General features: G+C 42.7%; 1 protein-coding gene across 1 annotated transcript in view; it reads right to left on the bottom strand.

Moving 5' to 3' along the window:
* The window catches only part of zbtb16b (zinc finger and BTB domain containing 16b), a 36,058-nt gene extending 12,928 nt beyond the window's left edge, over positions 1-23,130 (bottom strand). The window contains exons 1-4 of the mRNA XM_012882052.3: positions 23,024-23,130; positions 19,283-20,541; positions 13,554-13,651; positions 10,405-10,491 (exon numbers count right to left, since the gene is read on the bottom strand). Coding sequence (XP_012737506.2) covers positions 10,405-10,491; positions 13,554-13,651; positions 19,283-20,445 — 1,348 coding nt within the window. The 5' untranslated portion in view covers positions 20,446-20,541; positions 23,024-23,130. The remainder of the gene's footprint in view (positions 1-10,404; positions 10,492-13,553; positions 13,652-19,282; positions 20,542-23,023) is intronic.
* Between the last annotated feature and the right edge of the window lie 528 nt (positions 23,131-23,658).

Below are 23,658 nucleotides of genomic sequence, written 5' to 3'. Positions count from 1 at the left end.
ATACTGCATAATCAGACCAATGAAAACAACTTTGTTTTATGGACAACACAATCGTGCTGAAGACTGCAGACTTAACGTTTGTACAGTTGACCGTCACTAATATCTTCCAGAAAGGAGTCAAGCAACAAAAGTGTGTTGCTAAAGAAGCTGATTGCTCAGAGGAAGCACAGTATTGGAAAGTTTAGTGAAGGAAAAAAAGTTGCACCAGCAACAGGGATTGCTTGGGGAAGATTGAGCAGGTACGGACTACAGCTGGCATCAGTGTTTCTAGAGCCACCAGACACACAGAAATACCCATAAGCCAACCCTGAACCAGAGACATTACAGAACATCTTACTGGGGCTGAGTGGTTCTAAGCTCTCTTTTCAAAGAAAAGCACAATTTGTTTTACATTTGAAAATTAAAGGTTCCAGAATCTGGAGCAAGAGTGAAAAGGCACAGCATCCAAGTTGCACTCATGGATCCACAGTCATAGAAGCTTCAGGAGTCCATGTCACGAAATTCGGATCACAAGAGCGCTTCATGCGTCTTTCTGATGAAAAGCTTGAAAGGGGGTCTGACTTCCTTTTCCCACACCGCCAAAGTACCGTTACCTGTTTTAATGACCATGGGGCCACTGTGCTTGACAGCAAACTGAACTAAACCCTTGGAGTGTTGACACGATGCAGATGAGAGACACCAGACCCAACAATGCAGACGAGCTGATGGCCGTTATCAAAGCAGCCTGGGCTTCCTGAACAGTTTCCCAGGCTGATCGCCTCCATGCCACGGCGCACTGATGAAGAAATTCGCGCAAACGAAGGCTCTGCCAAGTACTGAGCCGTGCAGGCATGGACATGCTTTTCAGTAGGCTGATATTTCAGAATAAAACATCTCATTTTATTGGTCTGACCTAATTTGGAGCCTTTCTGAGAAACAACATTTTTGCTATTTCATTCACTGTAAGCCTTAATCTTTAAAAGTAACACATATAAACACTTATTTGTTTTGTTTTGTATAAATCCAGATTAATTGGTCCCTAATGACTAGTCCAAGAGAGGCCAAGACCAAAGTTGAGATATACCATCTTTAGAGCAAGTCCAAACACAAACTTCATAGTGGTTTATGAGAACGATATTTTATGAACCTTTAAACAGTAACACAAATAAACACTTATTATGCTTAAATGTAATAGATCACTGTGTGTGATAGATTGATTACACTGTGTGTAATCAATCTATATAATGGTACATTTTTTTTTATGTTTTACTAACTGAAATAAATAAATGTCCCTATATACTAATTCATTGGGATTAAGCTGTAGTGTGGATTTATGCTCAGCAAAGATGCCAAGAGAGTCACATTAACTCTGCCTATCATTTTAACAAAACTTTGCTAAAAAAAAATGCTGAACTATCCCTTTGACACCACGAAGATGGGATGAAAGACTTTCCCTGATCTCAACAATCCTTCAGTGAGGCGCTGCGGTGGAATGAACTGCACCTGTTTGGGGACTCTAGCCTCCACAAAGGGCACACAATGAGGTTCAGGCCCTCATTGACCAAGCCTATTAGTCATAGGCTTCTCACACAGCTCCTACAATCCCTGTCTTTATGCGACGGCCTAATGACCAGGACCCTTTTTTCACCCACAGATCACAATATTTTAGCTGTAAACAAAAGCTTTTCCATTGTGAATGCCTCCGCTGCCACCCCTGTCCCTGCATCAGCTGACCGTACAGGAAATCATTGGAGTGTCTAACCAGCTTTGCTCTCTGCCTGAGTCATGCTAAACTAACTCTACTGGACGCTGCAGCTGTGAAGACTGGATAAAGAGCCATCCGACACTAAAGCAGCTTACATTTATTTTTTTTTAAAGTGCAAAATTTGATCTCTTTATAACCTGTGATTCATTTGATTTCCTCTTAATGTTTGCTGCAGCCAGCAGGGGGAGTGCTTTCTGTTCCTGTGTGAGCGGTAGCTGCAGGGAGAGAGCATAATCCTACTTGTATACATCAAAGCCGCTTTAATTACCCTGCTTTATATCAACCACCCTACATTGCAAAACCCCTGTTTTCTCCGCAGCCCGTGCTCTTTTCTAGTCCGCTGCGAAAGTTTAGTTTCTCTGTGCCGGTGAAACCGTCGCTCGGTGACACTCACAGACATCCACAGATGTAGACCTGATCCTTCTGTCACCAACAATCCTGAAAGTTGAGAATAGAAATGACAAATATTCTGTCACAAGAATCTTCACCCTTCATCTGTGGCTGACACACACTGACAAACAGCTCAGCGGTCGCTTTATTCTGCGCAACTGTGGGCTGCTGAAAATAAAAATACCGAACAATATCTTGAAGTGTAAAAAGAAAAGGGAAAAAAAACAAAAACTAAAAGAAGTGTTTGCGTGTGTGAGTGGTGGCATTTCACCTCACTGCGCTCTGTTAACTTCTCAAACAAAAGAAAAGCCTCTTTTTTTTCTGGTCGTGAAGGTTTTTTTTTTTTTCCCCCTCCTGTAAGCTTTTAAAATAAGCGCAGAGGAGCTTCTTTATGAGAGAATAGGCCCCTAAAGTTGGCTGCCATTGCCCCCTGCTTTCTCACCCCTAACTGCACAATAGGTGTGGGATTTGGCCTTTCTGAGGCACTGGCTGACCCTCTGACCTTTGACCCACGGAGGGATAAATACAATGTAATCAATGGGTTTTTCTCAAAGCATTGTGTTCAGTTGGAGGGAAGCTTTAACAGTGGGAATAATGATTTACTTTTGAGCAATTCTGCAATTTCTCTGTGCGTTGCATGACACAGAGATGATCGCCCCACACACGCGATTCGGTCTGCAAATGAGACCAGTTTCAGGTTCTAACGGAGTTCCAGCATAGCTCCATCAGGATGGTGCCTCCGCTCACGATTTTAGCCGCTCTGCCTCTTTACATTTGCCACTTAATTTAGTCCAGCTGAGGTAGGGAGCCGGCCCAGCTCTCACGCTGCCTAAGAAACAAAAACCATGTGTCCAGGCAACCAGATAGGATCATGGTCCTTGTTGGGGTGAAGTGTTCGAGCTAATCCCTTCATTCACAAATAGGCGCAGCCTGTTTCTTTTCAAGCAGCAAACAAAGGTTTCCCACCCTGAGAATCTGGGAGCAAAACCTCACCACGGATTGAACAAAAGGTTTGTATCAGCAATGACCACAAATCGGTGTAAATTCTTCTTAGCATTCGTGTTTGGAGCCCATCAATTAAATCTGGTATTTTAACTCAGTTATTTGGATGTTGGTTGAAATATTTGATGATTATAAAGACTGTGAAATATTAAATAGGGGCTCCTGTTAAAGGTTAAAATGGCTTTTAATTGTATACAGCAGCATCATTTTTGAAAGATCCTACTTTTGTTTGAGTACATTTATTCACTTAGGGGAAAACCCATGTTAAGAAATAATTGTTTTTCACATTAATCTTCTAAAGTGTACTTTACTTTGAATAGTTAACAGTTTTTAAAGCTTTTTAGTAATTGATTACTTTTAGTTTCCCTGTAGATGCCTTGAAGCGGAAGATTTATCTGGCCACCGTGCACATAGATGAGGATGGTAACAACCATTAGACACTATCAACAACACAGCTTGCTGTTTGGAAGTAAAGCCAGGGGGAAAAACAACAAAAAAAAAATCATCCTACCATTACAAAAACAAATGTAAAATTTGCTAAACTCTGGAACCATGTGTTTGGTCAGATTTAGCTTGTTGTCAACCTTCACAGGATAAATATGTGGAAAAACTACCTCAAATCATCTGTTAGAACTGGTGATATAGGTCTTGTTAGAGCACACTGCATCATGCCCTCTTTCAGATAAAAATATATCAAATTATGAGCAAGGCCTCTATCAGAGAAAACAAATGTATAACATCTAAATTATCTATGTTTTGCTATGAGTTGAATTCATATAAGTTGTCAACTTATGTCTGTTGTGAAACATGATTGGAAAATGCTGGCAGCATTTTGAAAATCTAACAGTCAATATAGGGATTTACATTGTTAGGAAAATAATACACAAACTGTTTAGAGTTAGTAATGCTAATCATGCGCGCCGCTAGCATGCAACGCTAAAGACAAATAAAACTGTTTTACAATCACTATTCTTTCACAGATAAAATGTTGGCTTCTCCTCCTAATATAAACACTGACCAGCCAGGGAAGGAATGCCAAAAAAACCAAACAAACAAATTTGAATACAGAATCAGCTAAAATCCATATTGGCAAGTCAAAGCCTCTCTGAAAAGCAGAGATCAGCCACAAAACTCTGATCAGTGCATCTCTAAGGAGAGGACCCAGGGATCTGAGCAATGGTTCTTAAACATTTTGTGCAGCAGTATTTTGACAGACTTTTATAAAAAACAGTTGTTCAACAATTACATGTTTTCGATTTTTGTATTTGTCTTATGATTTTACAGAAGTTGAAATTTCAAGTATAAAGCTGCCACAATTATAAGAAATTAGACAAACTTGCAAAATTTAAGTAGAGAAGTTGGAGTTTTGTGTTTAACCGATACCTCATAAAATTCAATATGGCTGAAAAAGGGTTGATTTGCAGTTTTGACAATGTTTCTTTTTAAATCTGTCATACACACAGAAACATATAACCTCCTTTGGAGAATGCATTGTTAATATTAAAAAACCTGCTCACTAAACATTTCAATTTGTAAATCCCACCTGTTTTCAAACCTGCAACTGGAATACAGTCAGTCTGAGAATTATGTTCTGACTGCAGAGCTAAATGGATCATAAATATAAGGAGCTTTATTTCGTTCTGGGAGTTAGAGTGGAAATTATCCTCCACACCTTTGCCTTTTGATATGTTCCAAATAAAGATCAATGACCTTGAACAAGTCATCTCTTTGGATGTTGCCACTTTGTTCTCCATTACAGGATTTTATTAGTTTATTTTTCATAAAACTAACTACCGGAATCCAAGTAGTGGTATTAGTACCACAGTTTGAGAACCACAGGTCTGGAGAGATTGTCCAGAGTAGAATGGTCAAAGGTCCCTTACTCTGCGTATACTCCAACCAGACATTATTATATGAAAAGTGAATGGATTACAGCAGGGGTGCCAATAATTCTGCCCCTATGGATTTTGAGAGCAGTTATTTCTTAAAGCTATAGTTGGTGATCCTGTTCAGAAACACTTTTTGTTATATTGGGTAAAATGGAGTTTTGATCCTGCTCTCACCCCCCTCTGTCCCTCAGGTTCTGGGGGTATCCCCTTATCTATTTTGTCCAGTCATTCTGATGTGCTCCCGTAACGCCACTGTGCGTGCACGTTCCTTGTTAGTATCTGCTTGCTAGCTGCGCATGTGCCCTTCTAGTGTTTAAGTATCCGGTTAGCCTAGCGGTTAGCTTCGGTGTTAGCCGTTCATTGTAGCTCCGCTGCTCACACTGTAAACTTTGAACATGACTTTCAGTCGCAAGAAGCAAACCGCGTATAAGTTTATGAGAAGAAGAGGAAGGCTTCAGTAGAAAGAAATAAGACCAGAGTGGATTTGGGAGATTCTTCCACGCGATCCCCCTTAGGAGTGGAAGGTAGCAGGTAAGATGGTCTTGCCGCATGCGCAGTTATTCAGAAAGGGACTTGGGGAAACTTCTGGAAAAAAATCGCCGACTCTACCTTCAATGTGTGACCTTACTAGCCTCGTGAGACCATCCTGATCTCGCGAGCTTTCAAGATTTCACTCGCAGATCAGTCTGGCTACTCTCCGTTAAAGAAAATTTGGAGCCGTTCACCAAACGAACGTCCAATCAGCGTTGGCTTTGAGGCGGGTTGAGGTGTGACGCAACGGGAAGCGCGTCAGTTCAGGCTAAACAACATGGCGGTTTCAGCCGATGAAACTAGCGTTAGCGTGGCTATCGAGCAAGTTTTATCGGAATTACAGAGTATTTCTTTGCTGAGCTAACGAGCCTTTACCTGCAGCAGCAAGAGTAGCTTGGCTTGTGGTTGTGTTTTCGTCGTCGCTCGTAACAGAGCGACAACGAATCTGATTGGTTCATTTGGCCCGTCTATCACCAACATAGGCCAATCAGCTGACCAGTATTTTCGCCCCTTCCCAAAGTTACTTCAACGGAAGGTTTCCAGATGGATATGCGGAGCAAATCTATCTGGCGGAGTCAGGTAATGACCTTACACCAAACGAAATAAATCCAGGTGAATTAAAAACCCGATTTTCAGTGTGATATGCTACTGCAATTATAACCAATCTTCTTTTTAGGCACTTTAAATATCTTTACCTGGGATTGCAACAAATGTGTCTGTGTCTGTGTGCAATTTTTAATACATGCTTTTTAATTTGGTATTTTAATGGAAATGTCCATGAATTTTAATTAAAGAAAAAAAAAAAAAACTCTCAGGCTGCCTTTAAAACTAGAAGTTTGTGATGGCATCAGTGTTGACATGTTCACCAGCATGCAGGGGGACAGGACTGTAAACCAAGCTCTGCTCAGCTACATGCACCGCGTGCTGGCTCATGTCTGCTCTGTCACCCAGTTAAACATACAGTAATACAGGCTACATTATGTCCCAGTCCTCACATGACCCATGTGCATTCATGCTTACTGTATGTGCTCATGCACTGAGATCTGCCTCACACTCATACACACACACACTCATATACACACACATACACACAGAGCTACAGTACCTTAAACAACCCCGGGTGCTTATCAGTAGACTGCTAATCTACCCGAGTGACGAACAACCGTCTCAATAATTAATGCAACAAGAGATGCGTCGCTCGCATTTAAGCACCATTCCACGGTCCGGTTCATTGGGGTCACGCAACAGCTTCGCTCGCCTCGATTCCTAGAACGTTTTAAATATTCTGCACCGGCCTCGGTGCTTCGCTTTTACATGATATGACAGGCCTGTCCTGCTGGAAATAAATAACCGGAGGCATAATGGCCAAACAGAACCCAGTGCGGTTCAGTCTGAGGCTTATTCGAATTAAAACCGAGTATTACCAGTAGGGTGCAGAGTGGTGACGGACGCGCAATTAGGCGAGCTAAAAGGTCTGCATTAAAAAGGATGCATTAGAAACCCTTGGCTGTATCTGAATAGACTACAGGAGTGTTTAATTAGGGTTCGGGCAGAAGGTAATATTATTCACTTGATGAGGCAGCCTGTAATGTGTGGAAACAGCACAGCTGCTGTGAGTACACAAAGGCAGCACTCTTATATGGCCTGTTCCTAAAGGCAAGGTGGCTAAATGGTCAGCCAGCGACGCTTTGAACCAACAGTCAATTTTTATGTGCACCGCGGATAAAAACCGGAGTCTCTGGGTTTTTTCCGAAAAAACCTGCGAGCTCGGGAGCCCCCGGAGCCTCGCCCGGCCGTGATGAAACAAACGCTTTTGTTGTGAGAGCGGTTCGGAGACAGATCCATTCTTTTATTTTGGGCACTGACAAGTAGGTCAGAGGAGACGATGACAGTGCTGTGGTGAGGAGTAAACAGCAGCACATGATGTTGTTTTCCCTCTTACTCCTGGCACCCAACACCAGCAGCAATGCCTCTGCCCCGAGGACACCACGCACACATGCAGCCCTCCCTTCCTCTCTTTGATCTCTAACTTCAGCAGCCCACGGCCCGTTCACCTCTGACATATTCGAAGGGATAAAGAGACTTTCACTGTAAACTAATGTCGCTGCCAGAATTACCTAATTGCCTCAGATTAAGGTCTCCAAAAAAGTAGGGAAATTTCCCCTCCGGAGGACACGGACAGCGCTGCAGCTGCTGAGGCCTGACAAGTGTTAATCTGCTCGGAGGAAACTCATTTGGCTCACTGGGTAAGTCACATGGTAAATTAAAGCAGGCACTGTTTGATCCCCCCCCCCCCACCCCCCCTGAAAGATTTAGTGTGTTTTAGGAAGAAACGAAACAGATTTGCGTGGTAAACCGGAGCATTTCCATTTATAACCTCCACAGATCAGAGCTGATTAAGTTACCTGTGGCTCATGTCATATGCCCGTGGGAGTGCGTCACAGCAGACCGAGTCAAGCTCATGACAAAATAACGGAGTAATTCCCTCCTGTACCCCTGCGCCCGGTCCGCTGCCAAGCTGAAACTGAGCTCTGGGTGTTTACAACCGGGGAGAGATGCTGGTAGAAACTTCTGGGCATCGTTAACACCCCTCCATGTCCGCATCCATTAAGTATTCATACTGCGTGTGCCACCTGGAGTTACAGTTACGTGCCAATGCTCCTCAGAGGGGTTATCGCCTTTCTCTGACAGTTGTGGAAAAGGTGTGGATTCGGACACTGTTGGCCCGCACGCGGCGTCTGACGATAAAAACCACAGTTTGGTTCGCATGCAAACATTTAGGAGAAAGCGGAATGAAACTGAAGTCTGTGATCATAGAAATAACGAGGGAAAAAGTTAATAATACAGAACATAAATTGGAAATGTAGTATAATCCATAGCAAAAAAAAAAAAAAGTCATTGTCTGCAGATAAGCGTTTCTGTCTACTCTAATCATAAAAATTACCATTCTAATGTGGAAAGAAAGACCCTAGATCGAAGTGCTCACCAACTGTGTCTTTGTTTTCATTATCTGTCTTTCTATTCTGATTCCTTACTTTTTTTTTTAGCTTCTGTACGTGAGTTATTTAAATATTAGGAAGCTAAACAAGATTAAAAACCCCCGAAAAAAGCTACGGCTCAATTCAGCAACTCATACCTAACTCCCTGTCCAATAACATCCAAATTGTTTTGGGATCTCAGATTAGAGACCTCAGTGGTCAAGAAAAACGGTTTCTTATATAATGAGACATTCTCTGAATTTTGCACTATTATCCAAGAAGTTCCTTAGGGGGGTCTGTACTTGGCCCACTCTCTTTTTGAGGTTTTCTTTGTATGTAGTTGGCTCCGTAGGGTCAGATTTTTTTTTACTATTTTACGTGGTTTCCTTTCACCGTGGAGGATTTACAGTAGTAAATGACTGTCCTACTTCAAAATGGCCTGACACAGTTAGACTTGAAGCTTGTGTGGCTGCTGTCAGGAGGCAGTCGTCTAAAAGCTTTCTGCTACTTCATGCACTCGAAACAAAAATGATGTTTACTTGTCGAGAGAAGCTAAAACACGACTGTGATGCACGCGCTGTGTTCTCAGGGTAGTTATCTGTTGAAGGTCCCCAAGGTTTGAAGAAGAAAGCTGGTGAATGAGCTTCTTTTTTTTTTTTTTACCAGCGTTATGCCACAATATTCAGGTGTTTTTTTTTTCGGTAGATGATTAAGGTAAAATTTAAGCACCAAGCTGTAAGAGTTATTTTTATGGTGTTTTTTTTGCTTTCATTTTTTGTTTTATTTTAATTTGTTTTTTTTTTCTTTCATCCTATGTTAAATGGTTTTCTACTCCATGCAAATATTTTCATTGGTTTGTATTCTTTTCTGCATATCATTTTGATTAAAAAACATGAAGTGCCTCATTAGGTGTTCACAGTTTTAGAAAAGTGGGACATTTTAAAATGATTATTGAACACCACGTAAAATCCCTATTTTCCTCATTACTCTCTCTTACATTCATCCCCACCACTTTCGCTCAGCTTAAAAAAACTTTAATAATTGATTAATATACTAATTTATGTCAGGGAAGAGTACAATACTTCAAAAAGGTTCTAATCATAGTAAAACTTTTCTTTTCTTTATCTTTTAACCAAAGATATTAACTGGTATACAAGCGTTAAGTACTTGAATAACACATATGAATCAATAAATAATAAATAATAATAAAATAAAACTTGCTAAAATCTATTTTTAAGGAGTCATAATCTGATATGGGAGCTTCATGACCAAATCTCCTTACAGTAAACTATGAATATATGCCCACCCCCCACCCCACCCCACCCAAAAAAATAAAATAAATAAAACTCAGGTATTAAATTACAAAAACTAAAAATTATACAACTGTTAAAAAAGAAAAACAACCTGCAGTCTACAAGAAAACATGGCAGCACAAAGCAAACCCAAAATTGTTGCACCAAAATAACCCATAAATTCTATAACCCTTATTACCAGATGACCTCTGATGCAATATATCATGCAATAGAATATAATATACCATTTCAAAACATGTATGGGTGTCAGGTAAATAATTTTAAAGGTGTGGATACTATGCCTGTGAAACTGTAACACTGGCGCTGTGCAGCTCTGGCAGTGGCAAAGTGGCATGCGGTGGGCTCCTATGCCAGGAAATATTAGTGGGTGATATGTGAGAGGTCTCCCACCTCCCTGTTGATAAATTATGGAGGATCATGACAGGAACAGTTTAACCCAGCCAGCATGACAAGCAAGTTTAGACTCGTGATCGCGAGTGTCAGAGTCACGGCTTACTCAACAGCTTGAATGCACGCTCTCTCTCCAGGTTAAACATAATGTTGTTTTGGGTAAATACCTGTGTGCGTTTGCCTGTGGGCCTCCAGAGCATCCTCTGAGGAGAACGTGGCTCCACACTGATCGCACACCAGCGCTTCTGCAGGAGCTGTAGGTGACATCAAACCAATCAGAAATCAGCAAACATCTGTGTCTGTGTTTTAAGAACCTAAACAGGGTTATTGTGCAAGTTCCATTTTCAAACCGCATACTTGTCAAGATGCGATTTCTGAGATTTTTCAGTTTTTAGATCCGTGTGCTTGTCTAGATAAAAACATTTCTGATGTCAACAATAAATTCTGGGTCCGTGGATCATCAAATAAAACATGAAAAAAGGGCAGATAATACAGGGAGAGAAGTGTAGAACCTTGTGTACACATGAAGCTTGTTTTGGAAAAGTATCTCACCATTAAGGTGTGGTAGTTTTGGACTTTGACTAGGCCACTCTAACATTAACTGGCTTTGACATTAACTGTCGGAAAGTGAACCAGTGTTAAATCTTTTGCAGCCTGTATTTAGCTAAATCCATCTTCCCATCAGGTCTAAATCCGCTTCTCTGGCCTAAAAGCATCCCCACAGCATAAAGACACCACCATGCTTGCCCGTGACGATGGCTTCTTCAGGGTAATGTGCAACTAAAAGTTTCCACCACATAAGATCCATGCTTTTGGGTAAAAAAAAAACATAATTGATCTCTACTGACCAGAGCACCTGTTTGACATTTTCTGTATGCCTTATGTGGCTTGTGGCAAGATAGAAATTGTGCTTCTTATATCCTTCTTTCAACTATGCTTTTCTTCTTTCCATGCTTCTACAAAAGCCAGATTTGTGACAAATTGCACAAGAAAAGAACACTTTTGGAAGGCGCCGTCCTTTAAGGTGCCGCCAGGAACCCTAGTTTAGTGAAAACGGGGGAAATAGAGGTAGAGGAGTCACCAGAGGATTGCTTGTCTGTGCTCGTCTGGTGTTTAGCAAAGGAAGTAAATGCGCACAATGGCACAATGGCGTACAGGACAGCGGCATAAACGCATAACAGGGCAGGGGGGGGGGGGGTTGTAACGGCCTTTCTTTTTCTTCTTCCTCACAAAAAAGAAAAAAGAAAGAAAAGAGCAGAGCTGAAGAGTTTTATTTACCGTGGCCTGTTATCAGTCTCTGAACAGTGAGCAGACTGTCTGCCCGAGAGGCCACAGAAGGACCGGGTGTTCTCTGTACAGCAGACGCTTCCCGCCTGCGGCACATCCCTTTATCTCAAAAAAATAAAAAAATGTAAAAAAAAAAGGACACTTCAGAGTCAACATCCCAAATCCCAGCGCACTGTAACTTCAGGTCACCTTTGGAACGCCCTTGCCTATTCTGATACAGACATGAAAGGGGACGAGTATGCAGACAGCTTACAGAAACATTCAATTCTTGTTCTGCACTCACCTCACACCTGCACTGACAGACACGTCGGACTAATATGGGCACCGACGCGCACACACGCACAGTCGCACACAATTTCTCCGTCTCTCCCTGGCTGTCTCTCTTGCACGCAGCTGTTTGGATGTGGGTTGGCTCTCACTGAGATGTAAATCGGTTGCAGATCCATACTGGCCCAGGGCTCATTCACTGATCTATTTTCTGCTCAGCTGGCTTTAAATGAAGTTAAAATGACTCATTAAAACACCCACAAGCTTTGGGAACTCTGAGCACTACAGCCTAAATGTGGTCCTCTTTCAACTCTGTGCACAGACAGTGCACCACTGTTCCCAGAGCTGCACGCAAATAACAAAAAAAAAAAAAAATAAAAAATACCCTCAATCTGTTCAGTTCTGAAAACCCGTTCTGGTTCATTTTGTCTTGCGGAATATAAAAATAAAACTTGCATTGAGAACAGTGTTGTGCAGCGGCAGTAACGGTGGAGTTAAGCGTCGTAGATCCTGATGTTGTTTGACGCTGTCCAGCCCGGTGTGTTCTGCTCTGCGAGATTGTGTGATAAGGGAAGAGGAGAACATAGTGCATTGTCTTGTGCAGTCAAAGGCACGGAGTGTGCTCTCATCCATAAACCATCAAACTGTCTCCAGACGCGGCTGCAATCGTCCTCCATCAAAACACTTTGTCTGGCATACCAAAATAAGAGCCAGCATCGAGCTGAATACCAAATCAGCCCATTAGAGCGGCGGAGCACTCGCTCCTTAGCAACCAGCAGGATCTGAGGCTGCTATACTGAAATACACAGTGACAAAGAAATGAGATCCACATCTATCTCTCTCTTTTTCACCCCCACCTCCCTCCCTCCCTCCCTCCCTCCCTCCCTCCTTCTAGTATTATGGGGTTGACACGTCGGATGGGGACAGTTTATGCAAAAATTCAAATTTGGTTAAAGGTGCTGCTGTTATGGATGTCAGTGAGAATTGAAAATCAAAGCATGCTGTGAAGGTCTGAGAGTGATGCAAAACAATGTGTGTGTTCAGGGCTGTGCAGAGGGGTTTTGGGGGTGGGGTGGGGGGGGGGGGTGGGGGGTGGGAAACAGGAAGACTCAGGTGAAGTTTAAAGGAGCAGATTCCCTCTCATCTGTCAGCAGCGTGCCATTCCTGAACAATCCTCAGAGAGCAGGCGGAGAGGACAGGGACTCTGCCTTGTCTCTACACATATTCAAACTGAGCTTTGTATTTTTAGTTTCATTTTTTAGTCTCTGATCCCTCCTCCCCTCTGCCCCCCCCCCCCCCCACCCCACCCCTCCTCTTTCTCTGTTTTGGATAAAGTAGCTGGGAGAGCAGTCAGGTCTGATTAAGTCTGCATTTGGGTACAGTGTGTTCCTGGACACACATCTGCGAGCGAGCGAGCCATCACACACGCTTCGGAAACGCTGGCAGAACACCCAGGCCTGCCGGCAGCTCATGATGTCATCACTCAGAAGGGGCAGAGCTGGCGAGTTGCCGTTCTCTCCAAAAACAAACAGGAAAAAAAAAAAACACACCAAAAAAAACACAGGAGGAGAGCAGAGGGACGTAGACCTCAATGGGGGGGAAAGAGAGCGTGATCCAAGCGGAGCAGCACTGGGAGGAGCGAAGGAGGGGGTGGGGGGGTGTGGGGGGGGAACAGGTGCATCTGAAAGGCCGCAACCACTGTATCAAGAGCGCTGATCTACAGCGAGTGCTCTGAGATGAGTGTGTGAGAGTTACTAAATACCTGAGTGAGACAGCATGTGCATCCTGAGCCGCATGCTGTCCTGGAAGTGTTTGCCACAGTATTCACAGCTGTTGCCCTTCTCCTCATTATGAAGCCTCCTGTGAAAGGAATCAACACTGATGTGAGAGCGTTAATGGAGAAGAGAATGCAGCGAGAAGACACTTGTAAAAAAAAAAAAAATTGCATTTATTTCACGGGGGACGGCGCTCATTGATCAGCGGGGGAAAAAAAGTGACTGACTGCGTTTAGCCAGACTGCGTTCCCCGCTCTAGGCGAGAGACGGTGAGCGGTACGAAGGCGTGACAAGGTTTGAAACTGTTTGAAAACCTGCTAAAACAAAAAAAAAAGTCTTGCCATGATCGTGATGCTGCACACTGCTGGTCAGCTTGCAGAAAGAAGGCTATTATACTGTTTTCCCGCTTACAAGAGAAACAAATTCATCTATTTGGGAACATGTCAGCAGCCAGAAAACACAGCAGAGTTAATGTGTGTGTCATTGATTGAAACCTTTTCTTCAACGCCGCTTTTTACAGGATGTTAATTCCACACACACACACACACACACACACACACACAAAAAACAAAGTTGTCCAGCATGATCTAAATGATTAATATGTTAATTGAAAATGTAGAAATTTGATTAAAAAGTTCAACGAAGATGAATATTTTTTATCCTGTTGAAAGTTGGAAAGAGAAACCGATGAGACTTAATACTTGCTCTGAATGAAGATTGCATAAATAGGAAAAAATAAATAAATCTAAATACCTAGGAGTAACGATCAGGAGGGCCTAAAAAGGCATTTTTCTGTAAAGTCATATTTTAGGCTAAATCTACAGTAAACTTCTATCTAATCGACTAAATTGAAAGACTTGGTGGACAGAAACTGAAATGATTGGAGATGACGGGAACTGTGACTGTAAGTCCTCAAAAACAGTATGGCTGCAACTAAATAAAGTACACTGTGAAAACTGAAAGAGTCACGGTGTAGAAAGTAACACCGGACCGACCCATCAGCTCTAATAAGGTAACGCTATTTTGAAACTACAGCTGGCAAGCTACAAACGGCATTGCTGTAAAGCCGCCAACCGCAGGTTAGATACCCGAGTAGATAGCCTAATTAATGAGCTACTATTTTATTAAAGTTGCAGTGTTACTCTTAAAAGTAGGTTGAGTTTTTTTTTATATAAGTTATAGTGATTAATAATCATACATGTGCTCATTCCAGGTTTCATTGGATCCAATTGTACCTTTTCTGAAGGTTTTACATAATGCCATTTGTCCAGGCAGGTTCTAAACCCATTAGGACATTTGAGGTTTGTGAAATAGGAGAGACGGTGACCTTATATCAGAACAAGATGACCGACCCCCTGGTAGAGAGCTATGACCAGATTTCCTTTCAGCACAGCAGGGATCACACGTTGCTGGTATCGAGGTATGCGGATCATTTTTAAACGTTTCTTTTTTCAAACTGAAACTTTTCACCAAGCACTTTTCCTGTAATTTTTAAAGTCCTTTTTAATGAGAAACCAGAGAAAGTGCCAGCGTGACCGTAATCTTCTTGGGCTAAACAGAAGATGAGTCAGGCGGTACTGCCCCTCCCCCACATTTCGATTGCCACAGCCAGCCAGCTGGCTGAAAGCGGCCTCTTAAGTTATTCCCTCTCCTACAAGAGAAACTAATTCTTCTGGTTTGGAAGTATTTCCTGTTGCACAAAACACAGAGGGTAATTTGTGTGGAAACTAAAGGCGTACCTAACTCTTATTAAGGTAACCGTGTCAAAAACCACAGTTAGCGATGACTTATCGACCACCTAAAATAACTTCATTACACGACTAACTAAAGAGCACTTAGAACTGCTGCGACCACTTGGTGTTTCTCCTGAAGTCTTAATTAAGACCACACATCAAAATAAAACAAATCATAACTGTAATTTAATCAGGGATATTTTGTGCAACAGCGAGCTTAAATAAAAGCGGTTGTATTAAATCAGCGAAGTGCTGACGCTTTCAGCCGGGGCTGATTCTGCTGTGGAGAGCCGTACCACTGGCCTGCGCCCTGTTCTGCACCTTTTTCTTTAAGGCCTCCCAAAACCTGGAAGCGTTATTGTCCTCAGAAAAAAAAGAGGAGCGTATTTTAATTCCTGCAAGAATCCCTGGCTGAATGCGGCTTCATTAGTCTGAGAGGCCTTTGGAGTTGTGAATCACAGCGCATGAATGCTAAAAGCACACAGACAATAGGATATCTGGCTAATTTCAGAGTGCAGACAAACGCGTGCCTCCACCCGCCAGCACTTCAAGACAGCGGGCACGCACACAAAGTCACATCCCGACTGAATAAGCTCTCTCTCTCGCTCTTTCTCTCTCACAAACACACACACACACACGCAAATATGCACACACTCTTTTCCTGTGACTGCAATGAAAAGAAGATGATTTGCTGAAGCTCCGCCAGCAGCAAAACCTATCATATCATATCACACACAAGCCAAGCATGCAAGGCATCTGTACTGTTATCCTCATATCACCCCCCCTACAGCCGAGCACGTGGCCTGAAAAGAGTCTGCGCTCAAGCCCCACATGCCGTGGTTAAAATGAAAAGAAACCTGAGACGCCGCTTAGCGCACATTAACAGCGTCGGGAGAGGAACTCGGACGTAAAGATTAGATTTTATTTTGTCCGTGCAGAGTCGGTCAAACTCTGTTTGCGGAATACTTTTTTCATTATAACGTGTAACACAGGGGAGATAAAAACGCAGGGTTTAATATAAAACAAAAACACTAGAATTTGTCAAAATAAACTAAAAAAGGTTAAATTATAAGATGTAAATTAGATAATTATGGAGATTAAGCTATTGCAGAGATGCAGTCATCTGTGTGAAAACAGGAGAAAAGAACTTTAACTATCGATAGGAACCATTCACATAAAAGTTTCAGCTATTTGTGAAAAAAAATAGAGATGTATTAGCAGTTATAATGAAATCGATAAGGACACAAAACTTTGCAAGAGAAAAGCGGCATGTATGAACAGGTTTGACACAGACCTGATTTCCAAAATACTTGAAATCAGGGAGAAAATGCAAGAGGAAGCCAATGTGGAGAGTTTGAAATTGGTGTGATTTGTGCTCCTTTTCTGGTCCTCGTTTCTGCGGCTGCATTGTGAAGCAGCTGCTACAGAGCTTTGGTTTGAGGGAGACCAGAGAGAAGATGACAATTGTCTATTTCCCCATTTCTAAATGCACTGCCGCATTGAAAATAGAAAGCATGAGGTTTGCGAAACCTTTATTTAAATAAAAACATAGAACTTGGTCTGAATGCCTCATTGCTAGCCCTAAGAGTCTCTATTAAAGTCTGTGTTGATTACTAAAATGTGCCTGATTACCCTGATTGAGCTGAGGAAAATTTCTTGCAATCCATGACTTAATAACTAAAATACTTTATTAAAGGGCATCAATTGATCTTGAGCCATCAGGAGACATGTAAATACAGTTTTGGTAATTCCTTTCCCAATTTTATTTTTGGGTTACAAGTATTTCCCAGGGGATATATTTGTACTAGTTTTGAAAACCAATAATTTAAGTTCATATTTTACAATATACTAGTAGTCTAATTCTATGTGATTCAGATAAATAATAATACAAGGTCACTCATAGGTCTTTTGATTTTGATCAGGAGTCACACAAGATTTGATTATTTTCTTTTTTCATGGAAATACTATTATGAAATGGTTTAAGTACATGGATATCAAATGGTTTATTGGTAGGAAACAAATGAAATGGAAACGTGTGCATGTTAAAAAAAATGGGCACAAATTGGATCCAGAGAACTCATCTATGATATAAAAGTTTGGGACCTGATATTGAGCCTTGTGGTACTCCTTAGTTCACGTTTTCACAATTACACATAGTTCCTGTCGCAAAACTAAGACCAATTAGTGCTTTTTTTTTTACTTTTCAATTAGGCAATCACCACTTGTGCTTTTTAGTACGACAACAAACCCTTTTTTTTTTAGTTTAAAAAAAACCAAATTATTTTATCTACTGACGTTTTAACCATTTCAAATTGAAGATATTTTGCACTCTTTTCTTCCACTGACTACATTTTCTGTGGATTCGGTACGAGACTTTGCTGCGCATGCTGAATTCCGACCAGACTATCTGAATGTATTTAGCTCCTCCGTCTACAACGGTGCAGGAGATTCCAAGACAACGGCGGAAAATGTCAGTCCGCAGATCAGGTGGATGCTCAGTGACCTGGTTACAGACTTACAGCAACTTCATTACGTCCTCGAGCAGTGCCACCAACGCAGCCCCTTCAAACCCGCGGACATCAGTCTGTCTCCATGAGTAAGGAACGCTTGTCACTAAATATCCCACAGGATGCTTTTTTTTTTTTTTTCTTTCTTCCTCAGTGGAGCTCTGGAGCGGCACGCAGCTGAGATGTCAGCCGCGGGGGTGAACAGGGGAAGGCTGCGATCCTAATCATAGGTTAGCAGCATATTAAGGCTCATCGTGTTGGTAATGATTAATGATGACTCAAACACTGCCCATCTCACACAATTAGAAGCATCTGCAATCAGGCTAATGAGTTTTTCACTGAAATCGTTGGTGGGTTTTACGCGTAGAATGACAAAACACGAGCCGACAGGCTCATAAATAAAGCAAAAAATAATCAAATAGGAGGAAGAAAAAAAACAACAACAACAAGAGAGCGAGTCGCGAAGCAGAAGTTATCCATCATGCTGCCGAGGCGTCCAGCACCGGTCCCCACTGAGAGGATTTCTCTCCGGTAATGCGAAGGAATGCATATCAAATAGCCTGGGAGACGGTCTGTTGTGCGAGGCACACGTCTGCGCAGATAATCAAAGGGAATTTAAAAAAAAAAAAAAAAACGGGGCTTTGTAAATAACAGCGTTATGTGACACCGAGGCCTCTTTACATCAATCCGCCCCCAATTCAACAAAGACCTAATTCAAAACATCCACTGTCAAGACATGAGCGCAGGTGTCCCTCAGAATAAATTTACATATTTACTGTTGCTCCTTCCAGGTTCTGGTTCATAGTATTTAAACTTCACAGGGGGAAAAGACAGACCTGTGTTTAGGAACAATTCAATTCAATTCAATTTTATTTATATAGCGCCAAATCATGAAACATGTCATCTCAAGGCACTTTACAAAATCAAGTTCAATCATATTATACAGATTGGTCAAAATGTCCTATATAAGGAAACCAGTTGATTCCTTCAAAGTCCCGACAAGCAGCATTCACTCCTGGAGAAGCGTAGAGCTACAGGGAGGGTCGTCTGCATTGTACATGGCTTTGCTGCAATCCATTATACTGAGCAAGCATGAAGCGACAGTGGGAAGAAAAACTCCCCATTAACGGGAAGGAAAACCTCCGGCAGAACCGGGCTCAGTATGAACGGTCATCTGCCTCGACCGACTGGGGTTACAGAAGACAGAGCAGAGACACAACAAGAGAGACAAAAAAGCACAGTCTCTCTCTCTCTCTCTTATCTCAATTTTAAAATTGAGAAATTTAAAAATTTCAAAAATAACGCGCACAATCACAAGCCTATCTCTAAATCACCGTTTGCTTTCTGTAAGCTGATTTATCCTTTAACTCTCATCCTTGTAATTTGTATTATCGGATGCTTAACTTGAGTCTGGACTTTCGGTTTTAAAGTGAACTTCGGCAGGATGTAAAGAGTCGAGGTGTTGTGCTCGTTTACCTGTGCTGTTCCGCAGCTTGTCTGCTGTGCAGCTGGAGGCCACACTCGCTACAGCACTGCTGGCCCTGGGTCTGGCCCTCGTGCCTCATCCCTGCCGCGAACTGACCCAGCCTGCTCAGGAGCTCCCTGTGCAGCAGGCCGTGGTGCAGCAGGCCGCTGTAGGCCCTCGGATCCAGCGGCACGCCCAGAGACGGGGCCACCGACACGGACACCGGCAGGCCTTCTCTTGTGTGGTTGGACGCCACGGAGTAAAGGGAGGCCAGGTCTTTCTCGGCGATCCCGGGAAAACTGTCCAGGGTGTTTGTCGCCGCTTGCCCTCCGTCTTCAGGGCCCGTGTTTAGCTCTCGGGCGCTGGTGATCACGCTGCCTCGGAGGGGCGTCCCCGGGCCTTCGTCCCTCGGCTGCTCGGACGTGCCCGTTGCCTCGCCCGCGCCGGACGATCTGCCCTCGCAGCCGTCAGGGCCGTCCACCTGCATGCGCTCTGATTTGATACTTCTGCCGGGGTCCAGGGAGGGGTCCTGGGACGCGTTGCGAGCCCGCTGGGAGCCCTCCATGTCGACCTCGGGGTCCGGCTTGGGGCTCAGCTGTGGAGCTGCGTCGCACTCCGGTCCGGGAGAGCTCCTCTCCGTCATGTGGTACAGGGCCAGGTGGTGGAGGGCAGTGGGCGTGCTGCACTTTGTTCCGTCCTGCAGGGAATGCTTCTTGGACATCAACATGTGCCGCCAGTGCCTGGCTCGGCTGTGATCGCCGTGATCTCCAGAGCCGTGATTCCTTACCGCCGCCTCTTCGCTTTCCTCTGCCTGGATGGTCTCGAGCACCTTCAGGCACTGCTCCTCCAGGTACTCGATCTCCAGGATCTCGGCGGCGTACAGCAGGTCGTCCAGGTCCTCCGCCGTGGCCTGGAGCGAGGCGGTGTAGGCGTACTCGAGGATCTGCTGGAAGGTCTTCGGGGAGAGGAAGTCCAGGGCGTAGCGCAGACTGCTGCGGTGGAAAAGGATCTCAAACATCTTGCTGGTGCAGGCCAGGACGGTGCGGTGCGCGGGGAACTCCTGGCCGTCCACCGTGATGATCACGTCACACAGGGTGCCGGTCAAGCGCATCTGGTTGGCTCGCTGCAGGAGCGTGCTGGAGTGAGTGGGGTTGTTGAGCTGAAGAACACCCATGTTTGTCAGAGCCGTGTCCACTCGGGCCTTTGCCGAGCCCACGCATGAGGTGTGGCTGCCTCGCCCTTCTTTGCTCGCCTCCGGTCGGTTGTAGCTCTGTGTTTGGGGTGAAGGAGGGAAGACAGAGGATCAGTTCTGCCTGATTTACCAACAGAACTGGCCCAAGGCATAAGACAGCTAAGCAGGCGGCTGTGGGGCACCGACTCAAACGTTTTCAGTGACACACTTTCAGTATGTTGGCCAAAAACTGCAATTTCGGTCTCATCTGACCAGATCACTTTGTGAAAAAAAAAAATAAAAATACTGAAATCCTATTATATTTTGTCATCGACTAGATTATTATCTTAGTAAAGTAGTTGTTTTTATACATATTTGACATTTTTACCTGGTGTAATCACTTAAACGGCAGCAGCAAAGATAAACCTCCAATAACTAAGGTTGAACTTGAGCGGCACAATATTAGAAAAAAACATGTAATGGTGATATTATGTTTCTTAAAACTGCGGTGTTAATATCATTCACATTAAATCAATGTTTTCCTCACTTCTCTCGTTCTTATGTCTCATTACAACCCATCCAACAATTTCTGTGACCTTAAGCATCTGGACACTGTCATCTATGTTAGGTGTGAATGAGCATTTCCTGCTGAGTCTCCATCCAACAGATTTATTATTAGCCAACAAGACGTTCATTTCTCACATTTGAATTTTTTTATAGCCAACATGTATTGCATTTAAAACAGTCCTTGGAGATGTTAAAAGACTTGCATTGTGACTTTTTTATATGATCTACATTATTTTCACGCAGCTCCAGGATGGATGAGATTGGAATCAGTGGGTCAAATACAGTAATATATATATATATATATATATATATATATATATATATATATATATATATAGATATATATATATATATATATTAATATATATATATATATATATATATATATATATATATATATATATATATATATATATATATATATATATATATATAGTTTTTCCTATACATTACATGCATGAGCACTTATACTTCCCACCATTTTTTTGGTCTATAAATGCATCAGCCAACAGAATGTTTAGCAGGTGGTTTGATGCATGAATAGAGACAATCTTGCAATTTCTTGAAATGTAATTTAAAACAGTATTAAGAGAATGTGAAGCATATTGTTCCCTAATATGTGTTATAGTCCTTAGAATAATGACGATACAATAAATTAAATTTGTAGGTCTTACCTGAAAGAAAACAGGAAATTGGCATCTGCTTGGACAAGTCTGATTCATGCATATCTGCTTAAAACTGTCACTAAAATGCCTCTTTTTCTCAAATTATATGGATGTTATGCATTTATTTATTTGGATTCTTATGATACACTTTTTTTTTTTTTTGCTAATATGTCATGTGGCTGATATTGCTTTCCAGCTAGAATAAATGTTATTTTAGATCTGTATGGCAAAAAATTAGATGAGCTGACTGATCTTAGTTGGAAGAGCCCCCATTTCACCTTCTGATCAGGGCCCCCATTAATCCTCGGACCGGCTCTGCTTTCAATATGAAAAGGTTGTTAATTATCCTCCAATGGAAACTTTTATCTGAGCTCAATCAAACGGAATATTTTTTGAAGCAAAACATTAAATATTTAATCACATTCGGTGAGACACGAACTCCCGAGCGATGTCTTCTGAGGTCTTATTTGATGCAGCCTCCATGTTTATGTATTTTAATTAAGAATCAAAGGCAGACAGCAGGTCGATGCGCGCAGAGCAGCGGCTTCCATTGCAGGTGATTAGTCTGAGGGCTCGTTGTGAGCGGTCACGTCGCCGTAATAGCGTCTGCATACTGAGAGGTGACGGTTCAATTTGTCAAGCTGCTCACACACATCCCTGCTCTCAACAGGTAGGCTTGTTTTTTTCTTTTTTTCTATTTATTTATTTGAACAAACGCCCAGAGGGGATGATTATTAGTTAATCTACGCAGCGCACGTACACCGTTGACCATTTAACGCTTCAACAAGTTATCAAACTCCCCTACAATGATCCCCCCCCCCAGCCCCCCCCACACCCTCACTAAATCCAAACACTTCGGACCACTTCAGCCGCCCGAACCTCTGCTGATGTTGACACCAGAGAAGCATCAGGTGCAGACGCGTAAACCCGCGTTTCGTTATCCCAAACACGCCGAGGCGAACGAACGAAGCCCCCGACGTCCGCGCGCTCATTCTCCGTCTGCGCTCCGGTGCGCGCGTGCGAGAGCGCATCCTGTCCGAAAATAACAGACCCAGTTTGCTGGAAATGGACCACTGACTCTGAGCAGCCCAAGTTTTCTAAAAAAAAAAACTAAAATCTGTCTGGGGGATAAAAATAAATAAATAAATAACACATAAATAAAACTTGTTCCCGATTTCCATTCCTGTTATGACGCGAATTAGTTGTAATAGGACCTAAACTGGGTTTATTTAGAAATAATAATTTTTTAAAAATGAAGAAGACACCAAAAAAAAAGTATTGCATATATGAGAACGATTTTCAGTTAGACTAAAACGAGGGAGTCAGGAGCTGTCAGAGCTTTGTCTTACCTCCGTCTTCTAAAGTCCTCCGCTGATTATCCAGGCAACATCATGCTTACACATTTCACAGTACCCGCTCCAAATTCAGTCCTGCTTCAAGTAAGCAAATCATCAGCCCAGCCACCAAACGTCAAGTCGTCTGAGGGGAGGGGACGGGAGTTCCGAGTTAGCCTTTCAAAATAAAATGCCTTTGTCAGAACCACTTATTGGAGGAGTAACCTGATGAGGGAAATCTTGATTTAAGAGGCGTTTGCCTCTAAATGTCTGAACTGCAACGGTTTTAACATGATCAAAATGGCACTTAATATTATGATGTCATTGAGTTTGCTTTATGGGATTAGGATTTTATGTAATGGGATCAAGGATATCAAATTAAAATACACAGTGGGTCAAAATTATAGACTTGCACTAAGTTGTGGACCATGCTTGATTTTTTTTTTTTTTTACTGAAATATTGTTATATTCTTTGGTGATGGCTAAGTTTCTTCTGCATCTCCTTTACATTTAAGACCAGATCTTTTGCTTTCCAGCTGTCCAGATAGCTCCTGTTTTCCACCTTTCATTTGGTCATTGTTGGTAGGGGTGACCCAAGGTGACTGACGCATGCCAACATATTTGGAGATCTGTAATCTTAGTTGTGCATG

The sequence above is a fragment of the Fundulus heteroclitus genome, chromosome 18, assembly GCF_011125445.2.
Source record: "Fundulus heteroclitus isolate FHET01 chromosome 18, MU-UCD_Fhet_4.1, whole genome shotgun sequence".
NCBI classification, from domain to species: Eukaryota; Metazoa; Chordata; class Actinopteri; order Cyprinodontiformes; family Fundulidae; genus Fundulus; species Fundulus heteroclitus.
The sequence above is the reverse complement of the archived record's forward strand: the minus strand, read 5'-3'. Positions and strand labels throughout refer to the sequence as shown.